At 42.5% G+C, this 22,550-nt stretch overlaps 1 protein-coding gene across 1 annotated transcript; it reads left to right on the forward strand.

Moving 5' to 3' along the window:
• Nucleotides 1-1,165: 1,165 nt before the first annotated feature.
• Nucleotides 1,166-21,193, forward strand: LRPAP1 (LDL receptor related protein associated protein 1). Its single transcript, XM_032788643.2, has 8 exons — nucleotides 1,166-1,434; nucleotides 8,488-8,632; nucleotides 11,774-11,898; nucleotides 13,320-13,440; nucleotides 14,484-14,642; nucleotides 15,998-16,080; nucleotides 18,920-19,096; nucleotides 20,403-21,193. The coding sequence occupies exons 1-8, from the start codon at nucleotides 1,255-1,257 to the stop codon at nucleotides 20,466-20,468; spliced, it is 1,056 nt and encodes a 351-aa protein (XP_032644534.1). The 5' UTR covers nucleotides 1,166-1,254; the 3' UTR covers nucleotides 20,469-21,193.
• The last annotated feature ends 1,357 nt before the right edge of the window (nucleotides 21,194-22,550 follow it).

Genomic DNA, 22,550 nt, shown 5'->3' on the forward strand with positions numbered 1-22,550 from the left:
CCAGCCGGGCCTTAAAAACCTCTAAGAATGGAGATTCCACCACCTCCCTAGGTAACCCCTTCCAGTGCTTTACCACCCTCTTAGTGAACTAGTGTTTCCTAATATCCAACCTAGGCCTCCCCCACTGCAACTTGAGACCATTGCTCCTTATTTCTGTATCTGCCACCACTGAGAACAGCCTAGTTCCATCCTCTTTGGAACTCTCCCCTCCCCCCCCCCCCGGTAGTTGAAAGTGCTATCAAATCCGCCCTCACTCTTCTCTTCGCAGACTAAATAACCCTTCCATCTTCTCATCTCTCTTCAGCCCCTTAATAATTCCATTGCCTCGCTGACTCCCTCAGTTTCCACAGCCCTTCTGCAGGTGGGGGACCAAAACTGGATGCAATACTCCAGATGTGGCCTCACCAGTGCTGAATAGAGGGGAATAATCACTTCCTTTGATCTGCTGGCAACGCTCCTACTAATACAGCCCAATATGCCGTTGGACTTCTTGGCAAAGAGAGCACACTGCTGACTCATATCCAGCTTCTCGGCCACTGTAAGCCCCAAGTCCTTTTCTGCAGAACTGCTGCTTAGCCATTCGGTCCCCAGCCTGTAGCAGTACATGGGATTCTTTCTTCCTAAGTGCAGGACTCCGCTTTTGTCCTTGTTCAACCTCATCAGATTTCTTTTGGCCCAATCCTCTAATTTGTCTAGGTCACTCTGGACCCTATTCATACCCTCCAATCTACAACTCCAAGCTGATTACTTAAGATACCTAAAAAGGTGCTCTCAGTAGGAGAAGTGCAGCCTGCATTTTCCTGCTATAATTCAGGCTCCCCATACAAAATTAGTTCAAAAGTGAAAAGCAAAAATTTTTATTTTTATTTTTTGGCTTCTATGTTCTATATTTAAGCTGCTGCCTGATACTCAAATAGCAAAGACCATTGCACAATGAATGCTGTGCCAACAGACAGCTGCATTGCCAATTCACTCACAAGATCGCTGGTTGAATTATTAGACCTTTCCTAGGTTTCTTTACGCCTCCCATCAGCCCCCTTGGTTTTCGAGTGTGCAATGCAGTCTGGGTCTTGTAGTAGGGGTTTGTAAGGATTCCCTGGGGCTGGATTATTCGTCTTCACGGCGAACTACAACGACCACGGTGCATTCTGGAGCACTGCAGCGTGGGGGTTGTAGTTTTCCTCTTCTCCAGGCCGGCTGCTTGCTTGGGTGACTCCGCAGCGGCTGCCGCAGCAAGAGGAGGCGGGGGGGACGATGTCTGCCGTTTGGGAGCTGCTGGCTCTGAGCTCCTCTCTGCTGGTGGTTGTCTTGGCGCAGGGGGGCAAATACTCCAGGGAGGCGAACGAGGCTGCTACAGCCGGCAGCCCGAAGCGCCAGGAGGCCGGGGAGTTCAGGGTTGTGAAGCTGAACCAGATCTGGGAGAAAGCGCAGCGGGTGAGTCGCTAATTCGCTTCCTTGCAACTACATCCCCTGCGCGCTGGGGTCAGGTTGCCCGTGCCTGGCTGCAGAGCGCAGCATTTTCAAACCTCCCTGTCTGAAGCTGGGACCCTGCCCCCCGACTTTAGGAAGCTGAACACAAGTGGCCTGATCTTCAGAGGGGTGAACCCCGGTAGCTCCCATTAAGTGGGATTTGGGGGTGCGCTTCTGCCAATCGGGAGATTTAGATGCCTGATTGTGGGGCCTACCTTTAGGTTGGGCTTTCCCTTAGACACTCACTGTGATTCCCTCCCCCACGAGCTATGCCATTCTTCTCACTTGTGTGTGTCTGTGGTGATCCCTATCCCGTGGACTTGATGTTAGAGCATCTCTATCTTAGGTACTTAAATGGCCCCCTCTACTATAATATCTGAGCGCCTCACACTGTTTAAATGTTTTTGCCCTCATAACACCCCTATGGGGTAGGGAAGTGCTATTATCCCCTCACAAGTCCTTTTTTTTCTTTTAACAAATTAGACAAGTCACTTTAACCTCAGTTCTCAAAGTCAGACAGGCAGTCTCTGGTGGGGCAGAGACTTGAACTCATGTCTCCTAAGTCCTAGCCTAGTGCTGTAACCTCCATGTTTCAGTAAACACCTACACACTCACCTTCAGTTCCAATACTGTATCCTCATTATGTACCTGGGGCTATGGGATCCCCTTCTATGTTCTGGCAGAGAACTTCCTCAGGCCCTGGGCTCGGATACTATGCCCTCTTCTCATGCCCACAGAGTCTGCTACCCTCCCTGTAACTCCAAGTGTTCTGCCCTCCCTGCGTGGCAAATAAAATTGCCTTGCCTCCAAAATTCTGCACACACGGCGAGAGCAGGTGTCTTAAGTCTCTCTCCCCTCACCTGTACATGTGGGGAGGAAGTGCCATGCTAGGAAAAGCCAACAGGTGGGGAAAACAGAATGCCAGAATATAGATGTGAAAGCACCCATGACAATGCGGAGATTGTCACTTAAAATCAATTTTGCAAAACTGGAATATCTTGTGAATTTCTGATTAGAGGAACTCGGTAGCACATTATTATACAGATATTACACTGAAATGTGAGCTGAGGTAAAGAATTGAGCTATAGTACATGCTAGAGGATGTCCTCTTTAGACAGGCAATACATTGTTTAGACTAAATGTGCCTTTAATAAAGCAGTGGTTCTCGCTTCCTGAATTTTACTTTCAGGTTCAAATTAACCAAAAATCTCCATTCACCTGTTTTTTGGGGGTTTTTTCGCGTAAGCCTATATGATCCTTTCAGCAAATCTTCACTAAAGATTTTTAAGCTGGTAATGAAATCCCAAACCAGCTTCACTGCAGGGTTTCCTGTGAAAGGTTTGTATGAGCCTTCTTCCAACATTGAGCTCTGTATTGTGAGCTTTGGTGACCATCGTCTTCTGACTATTTATTAGAAGTAGCTGAAAATAAAGAGCGCTGTGGTTTTGCATCAGGGCTGGGTGTTGCAATTCAGTACTGCATCACAGCCATGTGTTGTAATTCGGCTGAGCAGTGCTGCATTATTCAGTGGTAACCCAGTTCCTCCCAGTTTCCCAGAAATAAGGTTGATCTCTCTGTCCATGACTAACTCCAGGTCTCCCTAGAACTGATATATACTTGACCTGTAATACCTATCAGAGAGATCTCAGTGCAAGGGCTCCCTTTATCGAGGGCCTCATTCTACCCCGGGGTGGGCAAAATACAGCCTGTGGGCTGCATCCGGCCCATCTAACAGTTCTGTCCTGCCCACCATGATTAACATTTCTGTCCGGCCTCCTCTGCCCCCTCACGATCTCCAAGTCCGGGCTGCTAAAAGTCCCGCAGTGCAGCATGGCTCAGGCAGGTTGCCTGCCTGCCTGCCGTAGCCCCATGCTGCTCCCAGAAGCAGCCGGCTGCTGCTGGTATGTCTCTGTGCTCCCCAGGCAGCAAACCCGACAATGGGAGCTGCGGGAGTAGTGCTTGTGGGGATGAGCAGTGCACTGAGACCCACTGCCCCCTCCCCTCAAGGGGTGCAGAGAGACGTGCCAGCAGCTCTGGCCGCACCCACTTCCGGGAGCCGCGTGGGGCCACGGCAGGCAGGCAGCCTGCCTGAGCCCTACTGTCCCGCCGCCAGGAGTCACCTGTGGTAAGTGCCTTCCAGCCAGAGCCTGCACATCACACGCCCTCTGGCACCCTAATCCCCTGCCCCAGCCCGAAGCCCCTCCTGCACCCAGACTCTCTCCCAGACCTTGCACCACCTCCTGCACCCCAATCCCCTGCACCAGCCTGGAGCCCCCTCCTGCACCAAACTCCCTCCCAGACCTCGCATCCCCTCCATTAATATAATAGAAATGTGCAGCCTGTGGCAACTTAACAAAATTTGTGAAGTGCCCCTCCATGAAAATTATTGCCCACCCCTATTCTATACCAACTAAAGTTAATGACAAATTTTCCATTGACTGTAATTAATTTTTAAAGAACCCTTTGTGCTTTTGTTTTTGCAGCTCAAATAGGTCTAATATCATCTGCTACCGGACAGGGCCCCATCATGAGCTTTAAATCCTAGGAAACAATAGGTTCCAAAGTCTAGCACGATATTGTGTTGTGAAGTCCATTGAGTTCCATTCTTTAATCAGAACCGCCCTGCTTTTGCTGCTGTGGGTAATAATTACAACTGAGCCTAGCATTCTTTGCTATGACATTGTAATGTTTCACAGAGTCTCTGGTGATAGTTCCCAATGTTGTCAATTAACAATATTAAACATTGGGCAAGGAGCAAATAATTTGGCACTTGACAGCTTAATTATAAACCTCTTTCAATCAACTTTCTTTGCTAGCTACACACAACTCTTGGTACCATTTGCTAGTGTTACAGTCAGTAAGGTTCCACGTACGTGCACCTTACCCCTTACGATGTTTTAGGTGATATCACCCTGAGGCCTGTGTGAGATGAACTTCAAATAGGAGCAGTGCTTTGAGTACTAGTTTTATCTGCTCTCTTTTCAGTTCCAACACTGATATTAGAATAGACAAGGCAAAAGAATTCTACAGAAGTTTTGGCAAATTTAAAAGGCTTTACCCTCCTTTTATGTTTTGTAATGTTCCAGGTATCCTTTTCTGAATTTCCCATTGAATTATGTTCTGAATTGGATTTCTATTCTGAAATGGGAATATTTCAGAAACAAAACATTACAATTTTGGAAAAAACCCAGAGTGGTTGGGTTTGATGATAATCAAAAGTTACTCAGCACCGATACAAGACATGAAAAATGGGCACCACAAACTTGTTTGTTTGTTGTCTGCAGGAAAAAACAGGTTTAAATATTGTATGTAAAGGTTCCATTTAAAAAAAAAAAAAAAAAAACCTTGAAAAGAAAGTCTTTAAAAAAAAGTTTGCAGGAAAAATTCAGTGGTTGAAATAATATCTGATTTCTGTGAACCTTCTTCACCACTTTTCTGTCTCCTTAAGTTTAAACTTTGTAACATGTTTACCAGCCATGTGCCATACGTAGTGGCGATAAATCAGGCATTTAACTGTGGACAATGCAGTTGATCCTTTATTAACTAGAAAATGTGTGCCTAACGACGAGGTAGATGTTTAAAGGTTTTATTGCAACAATATTGAGAATCCTTAAGAATTAAATCAGTTTGCTGTGTGAATTATTTCTAGTGTATTTCTGTGTTCTGTTAGTTCTGCACGAAAGAAAGTTTAACTGATCTCAGTGTAAGGTTAAATATTAGTGGAGTGTGCTGAAACTCAGTCACCCACTTTACCTTTACAGCCAATTGTATGGAAGCTGTGGAGAAGCCTGTGGATGAGACTGAAGTAATGACTGAGCTGTCAAGGTCCAGTCCTAGTTGAGCAAGCTGCTAAGCAATGTGACCCCAAACCATCAGAGCACCTAGGCTGTGATGTGCCTCCCTCTTCAAAAAAGTGTATAAGCACGTGCTAAAGTCTCACTGACTGCATGTGCTGACATGCTTTGCTGAACAGAGGCAGGCCACACGCTTAAGAACTCTGCTAAATTTAAGCCAGTGAATAATCCCACTGAAGTGAATGGAATAAAAGTCAATGTTCTTAACTCTGGGATCGGGGCCAGAGAGCTCAGTATCTTGCAGGATCAAGACCTTAAGGCTTAGCTGTTTTTCTAACTACTCTAGGTTTTACCTGATTTCAGCAAAGCACTTGCGCAAGTTAGTAGTCCTTCTGTGCCATTGAATTTAAAAGGGCAATTCATGCTTAAATTGAAAAATGTGCTTTCCTGTGTTGGAATCTAACTTAATGGTATATTAAAGTAGACAATTCAGAACAGTCTTAAATGGTGGGAGCTGCCTCTTTGAAGTTACCCTTAGCTAACCTGTATACTCCAAAGTGAATTTCTGTGTCTTATCAGTACCATTTGCTTGTTTGTTTTTAAAAACATGTTTCATTTCGTTAATGAGAAGTCAGAGAATATTTCTGAAACACACTGATTGATATCTTGAGGTTCTGAAATAGTTTCTCACTGTCTGTGGAACAAATCAGTTTCTGAGTGTAGATTTGGTGCATCTCTTTTTCATTTATCATTGTATAGTCATTTTGTCTGATTGTGTTAGCAAATAACTTTCACTCTCACTACGTTATTTTATAACAGATGGGTCCAAGCTTCCAAGTTCAGAAGTGGATCCAAACTTTCCTAAAGATGGGGTGCTAGATTAGCAGAGGTAAAATGATGTAGAAAACTCAGATGGGACCTTGCTAAAGCCAGGCTGTTAAAGTGTTTTTTTCTGACCTCACTTCCCCATTGTCTTCCACATCCCCTTCTTGCACAATGCCCCTCTCCCCCAAGACTATTAAATAAATGCAAAAATTAATGCTAGTGTATTATTTTATTACTCCAATTTAAAGTGACAGAAATCAGGAATTTTAAAAGCTGTGTCTCCTATTATAGCAACCTGGATTCAGTGACAGTGCACATCAGTAATTATTCCTATTCCTGGGTGTGGGATTGTTTTTGTTTTTATTAAATATATACAACAACATTTTCAAGTTAATCAAACACTCCTCTAGAAGCCTTACATTTTTAATATCTTCGTGGTTATGGCCTTGATAGCTCATCGTTTCACAGATCCAAGGCCAAAAAAGACCTTTGTGATCATCTATTCTGATCCCTGTACAGCACAGACCATAGAACTTCCCGAAAAGAATTTCTAGAGTATATCTTCTATAAAAACATACAGTATTGATTTTAAAATGGTCATTGATGGAGAATCCACAATTCTTGGTAAATTGTTCCAATGGTTAATTTCTCTCACCATTCAAAAATGTATGACTTGTTTCCAGACTGAATTTGTCTAGCTCTCACATCCAGCCACTGGATCACGTTACAGTGTTCTCGACTAGATTGAAGAACCTATGATTAAGCATTTGTTCCTCATCTAAATACTTATAAACTGTAATCAAGTCACCCCTTCACCTTCTCTTTGTTCCGCTAAGCAGATTGAGCTCTCTGAGTCTGTCACTATAAGGGAGGTTTTCTAATCCTTTAATCATTCTGGTGGCTCTTCTCTGAACCCCCTCAAATTTATCAACATCCTCTTGAATTGTGGACCACAGTAGTCCAGTAGTGCTCGCACTAGTCCCAAATAGAGAGGTAAAATAACCTCTCTCCGCCTACTCAGGATTCCCATGTTTATACATCCCAGGATTGCATTAGTTCTTTGGCCACAGAGTCACACGGGGAGCTCTTGTTCAGCTGATTATCCACCATGATCCCCAAATCTTTTTCAGAGTCACTGCTTTCCAGGATAGAATCCCCTATCCTGTAAAGTATGACTACATTCTTTGTTCCTAGAGGTATACATTTAGCCATAATAAAACACATAGTGTTTGCTTTTGCCCAGTGTTCCAAGCAATCCAGATCACTTGGAATCAGTGATCTAGTCTCCTCATTTATTTATCACTCCCCCAATGTTTGTCATCTGAAAACTTTATCAGTGATTATGTTTTCTTCCAGGTCACCGATAAAAATGTTCAGTAGCATAGTGACGATATCAGGTTAGTTTGACAGGATCTATTTTCCACAAACCCATGTTGATTTACATTAATTACTTTACCATCCTTTAATTCTTTATTAATCGAATCCCATATCAGCCACTGCATTATCTTGCCCAGTATCAATTACAGTCCTGTAATTACTTGGCTCATGTTGTTTACCCTTTTAAATATTGGCACAACATCAGCTTTCTTCCAGCCTTCTGGAACTTCCCTGGGTCTCCAAGCCTTACTGAAAATCAACATGAATGGTCCAGCAAGCTCCTTATCCAGCTCTTTTAAAACTCTTGGATGTGAGTTATCTGGACCTACTGATTTAAAAATCTATATGTTCTATTAATGCTGTACCTGGAGAACTTCCATAGCTGCTTGTAATTATTATGCTGAATATTAACCATATTTTGTTGGGATAGAAACATTTTCCTGGAGCATTTTGCAACTCAGTAACTGTAGAAATCTTAGTGCATTAAAACCAGAAAATGAAATTGACTGATTTTCCAAGATGAAGAAATGGGGTCAGATTAAAGGAACGATTAATGAAATTAGCTATTTCAAAATCTTTGTTTTAATAATCTGCAGTATCAGTAACAGATAAAGATTTTTTTTTCAATATTATGATGTCCCATTAAAAGTTCATCTGCTTTCCTTCCCTCCACAACCAAAGCTGAAGAGTTAATTTCTCATTCCAGTTTATTTAAAGCTTAATGCCATCAGGAGATACTTTTCTTTACCAACACATGGCTGTTACAGAAATGATTGAGGGCCTGAGGAACAGAGGCAGCTTTAGCATATGGATGTTAAGGACCAATGGAAGCATCATACAAGGAGTTTTTGTACAGTGTCTTGCACGCTGAGGTCCCTATGCTCTGACTGTGGAATATTTCAGTGGAATATGAAATATTGTTTTCTATGCCAGTCTAGCTTCAGAGGTAACTTTGCAGCTGTGTATGCGCATGCATGTTATTACAAGGCAACTAACCAAAGCATTTCTCCATTCTCATTAGCTTCATCTATCGGCTGTAAAACTGGCAGAGCTACATAGTGACCTCAAAATACAAGAAAAGGATGAGCTGAGCTGGAAAAAGCTGAAGGCTGAAGGGCTTGATGAAGATGGAGAAAAACAAGCCAAACTTAGACGCAATTTACATGGTAAGGAATAACTTTGGTGAAGAGGCCAGAATTGTCACTCAGTACCTAAGTTAGGTGTCAACATTTATTTTTAGGTCATTAAATAAATGGCCTGACTTTCAGAGGCAATAAACACACAAAACTCATATTGAAGACAGTGGGAGCTGCCAGGGCTGGGCACAGTTCCTACAGTGGAATGAGGTGTCATAGTATTAATCCTCAATTTGAACATTAGAGTTCAAATATGAAGTACTAGCATGAAGTTCTCTAAGCTTACTCTCCAGCTTAGATCTGATAGGCTGCCACCAGATCAGGAATTGCTAGGGCCTGATCCCCCCTTTCCTCTCTCTGGTGTCCCCAACCCTCCCTTGGTGGGACACCCAGATTCCAAATCCCTTGGATGCTAACAGCAGGGGAGAAAACCCCTTCCCCCCTCCTTCCCAGGCTTGCCTCTTGGTCTAGCCTGCAAGTATCAAGAAACCGGTTTCTCTGCTTCCCAAGAGATAAGCGTTCTCTGCTCTCAGGACAATTGAGATGCAAAATACCAACAGCTTGGCTTTGCCTTTCCCCGTGCCTGCCTTCCCGTGAGGGAGACAGGTACCTGATACAGAGGTTTCACTTTCTCTGCCTTACTAGAAAAAGAAACTTCCACAAGTTTTGAAAAAAAGAAAGCTTTATATAGAAAAAGAGACAATACAGACTAATAACTTGCATAAACATTTATACAGGCTCCTACTTAAGAAAATCTGAATACCCCAGTCTGATTTAAAAAATAGCCAATTTAAATAGACCAGCAATCACACACAGTAAGTACAAAGCAAAGCATATCATAGCCGATTTTACTTTGTTCTCGGTTTGTACTCACTGCCCCTTAGTAGAATGAGAAGAAGATTGGAATCAGTAAGGTAGCTTGTTCCTCACAGCCGAGGAACAACAAAGACCCAGCCATCCACATCTGTAAATACAACCCAAAGCTCCTCACAGCCGAATTGCTTTGGGTTCCTTTGTACTCACAGACTTTTGGTATAATATTTGAGATAAGAAGGAGTTAGGAGGAAACCTTGTTTACTCACAGCCGAGAAAACAAAAAAGACCCCGAGTATACAAATTCCCGCCCCTGACTTTAAACAATCCAGTTCTCTGATTGGTCCTCTGGTCAGGTGTTTGGTTACCCTTTCCAGGTAAAAGAAACTTAACCCTTACCTTACCTATCTACTTATGACATGAGGTTCCTAGCTTTAGGCACCTAGGGCTTGAAAACTTTGTCTCAGAAAAAGCATGGAACAAAATCAAACAGCACTGCACCTTCATTGATAACTTGCTTTTCATCCTGGTGGTGATTGTATTTGTTCCTTTTATTTTTAGACACTTTTTAAAAATAGAAGTTCTCTTGACTTCTGAAATATTGTGTATAAAATCTTCATCTCGACTTTGTGCCTGCAGAAATTGAGGCCAGCGTCTGAAAATATGGCACTGTGACTTGCTTGAGGTCACTTGGAGAGTCAGTTGCAGCGCCTTGGTTAGACCCAAAGTCGCCTAATTCCCAATTCTGTCACTAAACCGCAAGGCCATCCTTCCTCCCCAATATGCCCACTCTGGAGCTATCCCTCAGGCTGTTCTGATGACAGTGATGGCTTCCAGAGAGGGTGCTGCTCAGTGCCCTTCTCCTAAAGGGGTTGTAATGGTGACTCGGAGAATTTGAATTTGCGGAGGAGTACAGTGTGCATCATGTGAAGACACACGGCCAGGACTCGGGAGGCCTGACCTTGCAACTGACTAGCTGTGCAAGGACGGGCTCTATCCCTATTTTGCAAACAGGGACTTGTGCCACAATTATTCCTAATTAACAGTGTGCTGAGCATTGATTAATGTTGCAGAATTCTTGTAGGGTTTCTGTAGATGGCATAGAAGTGCTGATGGTATTGGTGGTATTCACGTGTTACATCCTACCTCAAAATCGTCCTCCGTTCTATGAAGCTTTTATTTTACAGTAATTTAAGATTTGTAGTCAGTGTGCTTTGAGGTCAAGTAAACTATTTTAGCTATTCTGTCTGGACACACACAGTATAATTGCTATCGCTGTTAAGGATAGTTGGAATGAGCTCTTCACAGAGCAAAGGAGTCTGCCCCTTAGTAGCCTGAACAATCTTTAACCTTAGAAATCTGAATGCTTTAGCGATGTCCCTTTGTTGCCATTTCAATAGTTCAGTGCCACTGCAAATTCCTGACAAACTGATCAGCAAAGAAGGACATTGAGCAGGATGTTTATAAGAATGTTATGTTTTCCTTAGCTCTCTTTGAAATCATATGGCTTAGTTGGTCATCAGTTGCATACTGAACAAACCTACAGAAATTTATTTATAATGAAGGAAAAATATTAATAATGTCTTACTGTGGGTGCTATTAAAGTCAATACTTGCCACTAGCTGCTATATGGTTAATAGCTATTTCCTGTTCTAACGATTGCTATGGGAGGTCTGTGGCAGATGCTGCGCTTTTGGTAGTGACTACTGTAAGTGTTATGTCTCCTTTTTAACTGGGACACACCAGGGAGTGAATTTCAGTATGTGCTGAATGAAAGTGACTTTGCAACTTCAAAGCACTGTGTGAAACTGACATTTCTGCGGACAAAACCGAGTAGGTGCTTTGCAGACAATTTAGACGACAAACACCTTGCCTTGAAGGTAGTGCTTTTTTTTTTTTATGTATAGACTCATGGAAAATAAAAGGTGAAAGTGGAGCTGTTTAGCAAGTATCTTGTTCCATGCTTTTTCTTTGATCTGGTTTGTATGGTATTTTATTTTTGTTAGCTTTCTTCAGGGAGGATCTAGGGTTGACAGGCCTCCTGGTAGATGCAAGCCTTAAGGAAAGGGCAGATGTAACGCCATGCTCTTGAGTGCGTCATCAGCAAAGGGGATCAAACCTGGGACCTCTGGATCTTAAAACATTATTCTCTGCTGCCTGACCTAAAAGACCCAGCTCTGCTAGCCAAAGCTATAGCTGGCTCATCCACTTCTATATGTGGCCCTGCTACCAATAGAGGAAGATAGAACATCTCACCGAGTGGGCATGGATTCCACAGACTCTCAGGAAAGCGGTTTCAGGGGGATTAAGGGGAACCATCTACTATTGGTTCTAATGTTTCTTGTTTTTCACTTACAGTAATTATGACTAAATATGGAATGAATGGTAAAAAGGATGCCCAACTAGTAGATACCAATCATATCAAAGATGGCACAGAAAGTGATGTGCTAGATGATCCAAGACTGGAGAAATTATGGAGCAAGGTGTGTTTAATTTCTGGATATTTCAGTGTAAGAAGTAAATGTTCATTCGTGTGTTAAAGTTTTCTAGAAACCCCAGCTTGAACTGAGAAGCTTTAGAACTCTGTTTCCAAACACTGGGCCAGGTACTATGACATGTTGAGTGCCCTCACCTTCCACCAAAATCATTGGCTGTTGAGGGTACTTCTCTTCTCAGAGGATCTGGTCCATTGTACCTGTCACACCCACTATATGTGGGTGAAATCTTGATTACAGTGAAGTCAATGGGAGTTTTGCTAATGACTTTACAGGGACCAGGATTTCACTTTGTATGAACATTCAGGGATGCAGCCGTGTATCTTTGGTTTGGTTTTGTTTAAATGGCTAAACTTACTTAGAAATATTTCATAGAATTATTTTTAAAAAAACGATTTTAAGGGATTTTTTTTTTTAACTTGAAAATCCCACCCTATAGTGTTTGTGAGTGAAACCTTCCAGAGTTCATGCTAGTGCCTGAAAACAAGAACTGTTCCAGTTTGGGCAGTAACAACAGATTGGAAGAACCTGCAAAAGGGAAATAATTAGTAAAAAGTAGATTTGTTTTTTAAATTCTTCGCTTTATCAATCTACGGTGGTGTAAGTAAAAGAGCAAAGGAAGGGGGGTTTTTTTGTTTGATTTTATTTAAAAAAAAAAAAAATGGAACCTGACAGTGCCCTTCTTTGAGAAATGGCACCAACAAAAAAATCACTTGGAAGTATTCCCCAAACAAAATTTGAGCCTCTGGCTCTGTACAAGTACCAAAAGATTTCACTTTAAACCTGTGGAAAGAAAAACAGAGCAACATCTGTCCCTCTACCGGGGAAGCACATCAAGTGCCTCTCTAACTGCGAATAGCTAGTACAATGGGAATCAGCTTGGTGCAGAGCAGAGACATGACACAGTATGATATTTACTTGCCAATAGAATGAGAGCTCTTGAATAGATGTTCTCCGTATGTGTCAGTCTAAATCCCTAGTGGAAACAAACCCTATACATTCAGGTGTGCAGTTCATGTCTCTTGCATCAACAACTGACTGATTGCTTCCTAAGGAAAGTGTGTGACAGGGATATTGGGCTCTACAATAATACAGATAATAATAAATAACAATTTTCATCATGTCTCTGGATATTTGGTAGGTGAGATCCTGGCCCCATTACAGTTAACGGTAAAGCTCCCGTTGAATTCAGTGAGGCCAGGATTTCAGCCCATGTCTACTTTCTGCCCTAATATTGAGACACAATGAGACCTAAAACGAAGAGATTTGGAAGGGAAGCTTGACCTAACTTTTTTTTTTTTTTATTAAATGTGAAGGGAATTTTATTTGGCAAGTGAGTGTATGTAGCATCACTTGGCCTGGGAAATGAAAAAGGATTATAGCTTCTGTCTTGTTCATATTTCTTTCAGGCCAAGACCTCTGGGAAGTTTTCCGATCAGGAGCTGGATAAGCTGTGGCGGGAATTTAAGCATCACAAAGAAAAGATTCACGAATATAATATCCTGCTAGAGACTGTGAGCAGAACAGAAGGTGTCTGAATGTTTGTCTGATATTTCCAGTGCAGTGCAGCCCTCTCTGTGCTGATCGCTCAGTTGTTTTAAAGTATCTTTAAAATCCTAAAGATGGATTGTTAGGTTTATATTAGGATTGCCTTGCAGATGCTGTCATTCACAGATACTTGCAGGGCACAAGTCTATATCCTCTGCAAAGAACAGCAACAGTTCCATTAGCTATAGAGATTCTTGGTTTTATAACACCTGCATGTGTTTCAGTGAGCAAGGAGATTGTCAGCTTAGCAAAATAAACTTATTATTATGGCTTTTGAGAAAATATCAGCAAGTGCTGAGCCCCTGTTCTAGCAGTTGTGCCCTGATCCAGTGGAAAATAGATCCTTGGAGGCACCCAATGTGCAGGCGGGGGTTGGGGAGGATCAGATCTGGGTTCTAGCTGAGGAGGAAGGATGGAGTTATGGCTAGAGCAGTGAGAAGCCAGATTCTTCGCAGATAAGGTCTGTGCTGAGCCCAAGAGAACGAGAGCAAAGGGGGCTTTATGCCACCTTGTGCTACCTCCAGCTAAGGCTACCAGAGGTTAGTTTGCTGCCTGGCATGCCACACCTGGCACAGCTTAGGACACCACCTGAGGCTGCTCTAACTTATGCCTGGCTGCTGACAGCCCATCTGGGGCATTCCAGCAGCCTTTTTAGCAAGGACACAGAAGTGTTCCACCCATATTCCTGTTCCCTAGGGCAATGCTGTCGTGCTGCTGTAGGGATTTTTCCGGAAATAGGCCAATAGAATTCTGGATCTTCTTATTTACATTGTTAACCTGATTTATATATTATGTATGATAAAATATGTCTGCACCACTCCTGTCCAAATCACATATATTGAGAAGCAAACACTCTTAAAAATCAGTGTTATTAAAGTGCACTATTTATGCTAATTTACTAGTGGGTCAAGTGCTGATAAGATCTGAGCATCAACTGCTCCCATCCAACTTGGTGAAATTTGCAGGTACTTCTGTCCTCTCGGAATTTGGCCTGTTATGAATTAATGTTTGTATTTTGATAACAGAAATCCACAAAAATATGATCAACCCAACTGAAGAAGACCAGTTCAAAGAGGAAATCTTGCATGGCAAACACACAGAACTCAAAGACAAAATGCGAAGCATCAATCAAGGGTTTGATCGTTTACGTAAAATCAGCCACCAAGGATATGACACAGCCAGTGGTATGATTCACTCTGTTCCACATTCATTTATAATCAGTTTTATGAGAAATCAGTAGGCAAATAACCCGTTATAATCCAAAGGAGCCTTGTACAAGTGCTGACAAACAGACATGAGGCATTTAAAGGGATGCATAGCCTACTCTGTTTAAGTGCTGATTTTACAATCCAAGTACCCTGTTTGTCATCTACAGCAATGGTTCTCAACCAGGGGTCCAGGGCCCCCTGCGGGGGCTCGCAAGCATGTTCCAGGGGGTCCACCAAGCATAGCCAGTGTTAGACTCACTGGGGCCCATGGCAGAAAGCCAAAACCCGACTGTATGTGGCTGAAGCCTGGGGCCCTGAGCCCTGCCACCCGGGGCTGAAACCAAGCATGAGCAACTTAGCTTCTCTGGCATGGGGCCCCAGGCAATTACCTTGCTTGCTACCCCCTAACGCCGCCCTGGCTTTTATATGCAGAAAACCAGTTGTTGTGGCACAGGTGGGCCGTGGAGTTTTTATAGCATGTTGGAGGGGGCTCAGAAAGAAAAAGGTTGAGAACACCTGGTCTGCAGAGGCCCTTCATATTGGACAGGAAACAAGTTGTCATGGTGCTTCCATTCCTTGTGCCTTTTGGTTGAGTGGGAAAGCAGAACAAACCATTGTCCCTGAAAATGACCAGGAGGTTTGCCTCTGATTCTCTCCAAATCTGCGTGTTTCTCAGAGATCTATGGAGGCTCAGGGCCAACTCTGCGGAGACCCTGTGGGTGCTCATTGCCTTTGGCTACTCAGAGCCTTTCTGCAGCATGGCTCCTGTAGATGCCATGTTGCCAGAGTTGCCCCAGTGGCTGCTGCTGCTGGAACTTCCCCTTATGGGGAAGGATTTTTTTTCACAATGGAGCGACGATTCTGATTGGACCCTCTAGGTGTTGTTACAATACAAAAAATAAATCCTAATAATCATTACGGGAAACCATCACCATTTCTGGATACCCGGGAGGGTTAAATACAGGGAATAAAATTAATACTTTTATAGAGGGGACACTCCTGTGTTTTAAGCCCATCCAACAAAAATCAGCTGGGATTTCATTTCCTTTACCATGAAGGCAGAGAGGGTAATGGAGACCATACACAGGGTTTGTGTGTCCCCTTGGTTTTGTTTTTTAAAGGTCCAATATCTACCATACTAAACATCTAAGTAAAATATTAGGATTTGTCCTCCATCTAGGTAGACCTGTTCAGTAATGCAGTGCTGGTGTGTGTGCGTTTCTCATGTAAAGCTATGTGGGCGTTGCTGTTAATTAGTCATGTTAACATGGCATCAAATATTAACAACTTAAACATTAAAATAATTTTATGTTTTGTGTCTGTTGGTTTAGAATTTGAAGAACCCAGAGTGATTGACTTATGGGACATGGCCAAATCAGCCAACTTTACCGAGAAAGAACTTGAATCATTTCGGGTAAGATAGAATTTAGATAAGGGTTTTCTCTTCAGAATTAAGAAACGCTATGTACACTACTTCATCAGACGCATGGGTATTCACCCACAAAAGCTTATGCTCCGATACGTCTGTTAGTCTATAAGGTGCCACAGGACTGTTTGCTGCTTTTACAGATCCAGACTAACACGGCTACCCCTCTGATATATGTACATTACATGCAGGATGTGGTAATGCACCCTTTTCCCTTCTGTTGTTCTTCACTCACCATGATCAAGACACAAACTTGGGACCCAATCTTGCAAACACTGAAGCATATGTGTAACTTTACTTATGTGAGTAGCTCCATGGTCTGTCGTGGAACCTCACAGGAGTAAAGTTACCCATGCACCTAATTGTTGGTAAGAGTGGGCCCTTATTTTGTGCAAACAGATCACCTTTCCACTCATCATCTTCTAATCCCCAATTGTAGTTAATGCTTTGGGAAATAATGGAAAGGATGGAAACTAAAACCAAGAAACACCAGCTAGCTAACTTCCCCAGCAGGCTGTTGTTTGCCCCTTGTGGGAGGGTTACTTGTTGTTCATTTCCTGGGAAGGACTAGTGCACAACTAATCCAGAGAGGCACAGCAATCCTGTTTAGTGTGAATGCCTTTTTTGAGAAATGAATTACTGTGGTGTTTGTGCTTACATTTTTTTGGCTTTTTTAATGATGAAATTAAAAATATCTCTATTTAGTTTATTCCATGCCTGCTTGTCCTATTTCCCTTACTGCTTGGGAATAGCAATATCTTCCATTCGTGGCTGGGGGAGCTGTGCCCTCAAGTCTGCTTCTGAATTTTTATCTGTGTATTTATAAGATTTATATTTATCTGTGTACTTATAAGGTCCCATCATTACTCCCCCAGGAAGTATTACTGTGCCCACTTTACAGATGAGTAAGTGAGGCACAGAGAGATTAAACTACCTGCCTAAAATCATGTGCAAAATCTGGCAGAGCCTGTAATTGAACCTAGATCTCCACAGTCACCATCCAGCCCACAAGACCATTCTTCCTTAGAAACATGAAGTCTGATTCCACGCTCAGTTAAACATGTTTTAATTACATTGACCTCTGTGAGCTGTGGATCAGGCATACACAATAGTGGGAGAGGTAGATCAGGCCCATCGCATCTGTCCGTGGAATAAGGAAAACTTCCTTTTCCACCAGTAGGACCTAAAATAAGAATATGAAATAGTTTAGAAACAGACTGAATGTTTGGGCAGAAATCTTCCTTTAGGGAAATGCCATGCACCAGTGCTGAGATCTGCTGCTGTCAGCAGCACAGCACATGCTGGGATATCATCCTAGAAAGAGGAAGGTAAGGATTACAGGGTGCACTTCACTGACTTATAATGTGGGAAGAAGAGAGTTAAAGGTAGAAATTTGCTGTAATTCTTGTTTGAGTACTGAGAGCTAATGCTAAGGTCAGGCCTTCATGTTTGTTTTGGCTGATGTCCTGTAAAGCAAACCGCACAAGGTTTTATAAGGAAGGGTGCTGCGTTGGCACATCATCCAAGGAAAATGGCTTGAACAGATTAGCAACTGCAGGCAAACCCAGTGCTGAAATATAGTGGCACGTAGTGTGTAAAACAGAATAGAATGTTATAACAGGCTAATCATTTGCCTCTGCAGTCGAACTGTTGAGAGGAAAGTGGGACCTTTGCTTCTAAAGCTGGAGGAAACCCATTAGAATGGCAAAGTTTGTTTTGTTTTTTTTCCCACCAGCTCAGAGTGAAAACTCTGCCAAGCTAGACCCAAGACAAACTAGTGCCAAACATTGTTTAAGGGTTTGTCTACAGTACAGCTGGGAGCAAGCGTCACAGCCCTGGTAGACAAACTTGTGTTAGCAGGGCTCTTACCAGCATGCTAAAAATAGCAGCGTGGACGCTGCAGCAGCAGCGGAGGCTTGGGCTTGCCACCTGCACTTGGGGGTTAGGTTGGTCCCAGCTTGAGTGGCTAGCCTGGGCTTCCGCCAATGCCGCAACATCCACACAGTTATTTTTAGCATACTAGCACAGGTCTGTCTAGCCAGACTGGCAGGCTCAGTCCTAGCTACAGTGTAGGCATTCCCTATGTGAAATAAGTGAGGTGGATTTCAGTCCGGTTATTTGTGCACAGGTGTTACATCGCAGAGGGAACCATCATCATAATTGGCATAATGGTTGGTATTGCTGGTAGTGAGGGCCAGCCCCAAACGTACATGGAGACTAAAGTTATTCTCGAACAGTAGTCCAACAAGAGCCTAACTGGGTGTTTAGGGAAGTTTGCATTTTTGCTGCCTCTGTCACAGTATACAGGAGATCTTTTCTGTGGATAAATCCAAGATGTTACTGATGTCAACCTGGCCCCTTTCAGCACTAGTCAAAGAGGTTGTCACTTCGTTCTATTCCAGGCACGTCAGAGCTTGCGGTAAAACAATACAGCAAATCGGGATGGCTGGGCTGCCAATCAGAAAAGAGCTAATTCTAAGCATTAAGGGCCTGATATTGAAAAATGACCTCTAAGAAATGCGTCTGCGAAAAACGCATTGTAGAAACTTACAGGCTTTTCTGTCGTGCCTGTCACCATAGTGTCATTGCGTCTCTCAGACATTAATGGCCTCTATGAAGCTTGTGCAGTAGATTGATGTTTGGACACTTTCCTCCAAAGCTGAATTTCTGGATGGTTATGATGCTCCATTACCCCAGAGAGCTGGAAGGGGTTTCAGTGTGTGACACTCATTAAAATAGCATTAGGAGTGAGCTGCAGGGAAAGAGAGGGAGGAAACCTCAGAAAGAAGATCGCATTTAGCCCTGAAATGTGTATTCATTGTTTTAGGAGGAGCTTAAACACTTTGAAGCAAAAATTGAAAAACATCATCATTACCAGAAACAATTAGAGATTTCCCATCAGAAACTAAAGCATGTGGAGGGAACGGGAGATAAAGATCATCTGAGCAGAAACAAAGAGAAATACATCATGCTAGAAGAAAAGACTAAAGAATTGGGATACAAGGTCTGTACAAATACGCTGTGTTGTGAAGTGTCTATATGCCCCCAGTGTAGGTTTAACTCTGATAGAGGGAATTTGGATTTTCCTGTGCTTATTATCCATGCTGTTGACTTATTCATTATTAGTCATAATTTGTATTACAATAGTGATTTGAGGCCCTGTCATGGGAGCCGGCCCTTTTTGGGGAGTCAGGGACCAGCCCACCTGAGACAGGTTCTTGAGAAGGAGCCAACTCAGGCCCAGGTGGAAGTAGTTAAATCCCATGGTGGCTGGTTGGCAGCTAATTAGCTAATGAGCCTCATAATGGATTACCAGAGTTCACCTGAAGTGGATCCCAGAAACAAGAAGCTCTTGAGAAGAGGAGCTCGCAGGAAAGGCTTGGAGCAAGAGGCCTGGAAGGTATGCTCCTGTTACAGGGAACTCTCAAACTGTGGCAGGAATCCTGCCTGGTCTGTCAGAAACTATATGCTGCCCCAGAGGAGCTGCAGCTGACTGATCTCTACAGGCCTCTGACTCCAGAGAAGAATTCTTCCCAGCTAATGATAATAGGCATGACTCCAGTGTAAGGGGATGCAAGCCAAGAGAACCCTGCTGGAGCTGGGTTGGAATGGATAAAGTAAGACTGACTCTGTCTCCCAGCTAAGATGCTGGGGTGAAGACTTGCTTGTATTTTCATTGAGTCTTTGGTTAATAAACTAAACCCTTCAGGATGGGCATTATTCCTTATGTAATGTTAGTGAACTTATTGATGATATTAGGGGAAATCCAGGCAGACGGCATTTATAGTGCCACACTTGGCCAGAGGGGGGTGCTATAGAGCAGGTACATCCTGTGACAGATCCCATTTGATATTGGGATACCATTGTGCTGAGCACTGTTCAAACACATAGTAAGGGACAGTCTCAGTCCTGCAGAATTTACAATCTGAATAGACAAAATAAAAGGTGATAAGAGGGAATTAGTATTGTTCCCATTTTAACTGAGGCATCTTTGTCCAGGCTTACACACAAGAAACCTATAAGAGAACTGGGCGTGGAAGCCTGAGTCCCAGTCCAACACCTTAACCACAACACCATCTTTCTTGTCATATCAGGAAATCCTGATTCCAAATATCAAAGAAGTTCACAATTGCTATGACTGGGTAATAGGTTTGGCTTTCGAGAATAGTCTCTTTCAATTGGGCCTTAAAATTCTCAGTCATCAGGGAATGACCTTGTCCGTCTACAGGTCTGTCAAGTGCCATATACACCAATGGTCATATGTAACAGCATTTCCTGATCACTTAGTGAATATGTTTTTGCCCTTTTAGGTAAAGAAGCACCTACAAGACTTATCCAGTAGACTCTCAAGAGGTCTTCAACACAACGAACTCTGAACATATTTTCCATGTTGTGAGATCAATATACCCAATAGATCATTTTCCTGGGACTTATCAAATACCTAGAGAAGCAGATAATTAAATATTAAGAACCCAACAGGATTGTCCTTTTGTAAGGAATATGTTTTCAGTCCTTTTACATTTTAGTCACTGAACTGATAATGTGATAGTCAAATTAAATGAATCAGTTATAAATATACATTTAATTTGAACATCTTTTATCATTTAAACTTTGCATCTGCATCACATCAGCCTTTCAAGTAATCCATTCCAAAAAAACAGTAGGTACTGTATATGAGAGCTCCGCTGTTTTGTACTATTGGGGAAACTACATTTTGTTACCAATAAATCCATCCTGATCCATGAAACTAAAATTGAAGTCAGTGGGACTACTGACCAGTCTAACCCAAAGTATGTTTAAGGCATTGATACTGCAAAGGCTTAATAGAAATTTACAATAATCTAAATATACAGCCTAATCTAGTGCTCACTGAAGTAAACTGAAAGACTTTCACTGAATTCAATAGACATTGGATCAGATCTTCACTGCAGATAATCTTATAGTGGATGAGTAAGGAGGGAAGAAGGGTTGGGGCCAATTCTTCCCAGATAGTTATAGATTAATGAATATTTCAGAAGCCCCTGGTTTTTTATGTTTTTTCACATTTGTTCAGAGAGTTTTTGTGACACTTAAATCATTAAAAAACAAAAATGAGACATCAGTGAATTGTCTTTTCCTCTCTCCTTTGGTTAAAGATAATTCCAACACTTTTGCTAGAGGCTGGAATTCATTTTGAGCATGCACATCATAATCCTTGTGGCAGTGGGTATTTTTGGCAGCAGAAGAATGTTTATTTTGTATTTTGAATGTTTGGAAGGTGCTCTATATCAGAGTCACTGACTGGATATTATAAGCAATGCCTATAGTTAAGGTTACCCAAACGTTCCAATATAAGACCCTGTTTTCCATTTTTATAACTTTACCAAACTTCAACCATTTGGGTTTAAATTGTCATGCTGGATGTCTGCCTCTGCTTGAAAAATTTTGAAGTTTCAGCTAAAACTGTTCCAAGAACAAGAGCAAAGGAAAATATGGATGCTAATAAGATCATGCAGCCATTTTGCTAAGAAGCTCTAGCACTTACATGATTCAGATCGGGGATTTTACTTGTGAGGAAATAAATAATTTTGTTTGAATGATGTGTCGAAAGTAAAGAATAAGGACACACGTTGAATGATGAGGACAAAAAGAAATTATTCACTAGGTACCTATTCAGTGAGCACCATCTATCCCTGTGCACGGAATGAGTCCAATGGAAAGAACAGCGTATGATGATGCATACACACAGGGGGGCTGAATTAAAGTGCCTGGGCATTCTCCATTTTAGCATTTTGCGTGTTTGACTTTGCAACCTTAATGTTCTTTTAACATAGTAGAAGTGAGACTAAAAAAAATATTCTAAAGAAATACAATTGACCAATATAAACACAGATTCTCCCATCAAATACCTAGCATAAGCTACTACAGGGAGAAGCCTGAAAAAAGAGAGAGGTCTTTAAACCCTATCCTGAAAAATCAAGGGACAAAGAGGGAAAATGATGACTCTTAAGGATCATCTTTTAAAAAAACATTCCCTCTGTAGCATCGAGTTGCGGGGGAGGGGTGGACAGGGGAGAAGAAATCAGGTCAGCCAGAGCTAACACAGATGATCAAGCTCTGCTGGTCAAAAAGGGCAATGATCTTGGAAATGGCAATAAATTGTCCACTTGATAGATCACGTTGTTTTCCAGTGGACTGTGGACTCATCAGGCTCCCTAAGGACTTTCACTGGTGGCATAGAGCCAGATTGGGTTAGCATTGTGGCAGAATGGCCTGTAGCCTACACACACACACACTTCACATAGCAGTCCACCTCCATCATGCGGGGCCTGATTCACCTCTCACATTGGCGTAAATCAGTGCAGTAACAGCAGGGAAGGTGAGATCAGAATGAACCTTGCAGTGTAGACCTTGGCACGTCTGGTGCTCCATTGTCCAGGAATATTAAAATAGATATATTTTTACTGAAGGGATGGCTG

Source organism: Chelonoidis abingdonii, chromosome 5 (assembly GCF_003597395.2).
Source record: "Chelonoidis abingdonii isolate Lonesome George chromosome 5, CheloAbing_2.0, whole genome shotgun sequence".
Classification (NCBI taxonomy): Eukaryota; Metazoa; Chordata; order Testudines; family Testudinidae; genus Chelonoidis; species Chelonoidis abingdonii.

Coding starts and splice junctions, on each gene's coding strand:
- LRPAP1 (XM_032788643.2), top strand. CDS start 1,255: ATGTCTGCCGTTTGGGAGCTGCTGGCTCTGAGCTCCTCTCTGCTGGTG. Junction 14,643..15,997: donor AGGATATGACACAGCCAGTG/GTATGATTCACT, acceptor CTGTTGGTTTAG/AATTTGAAGAACCCAGAGTG. Junction 16,081..18,919: donor AAGAACTTGAATCATTTCGG/GTAAGATAGAAT, acceptor TCATTGTTTTAG/GAGGAGCTTAAACACTTTGA.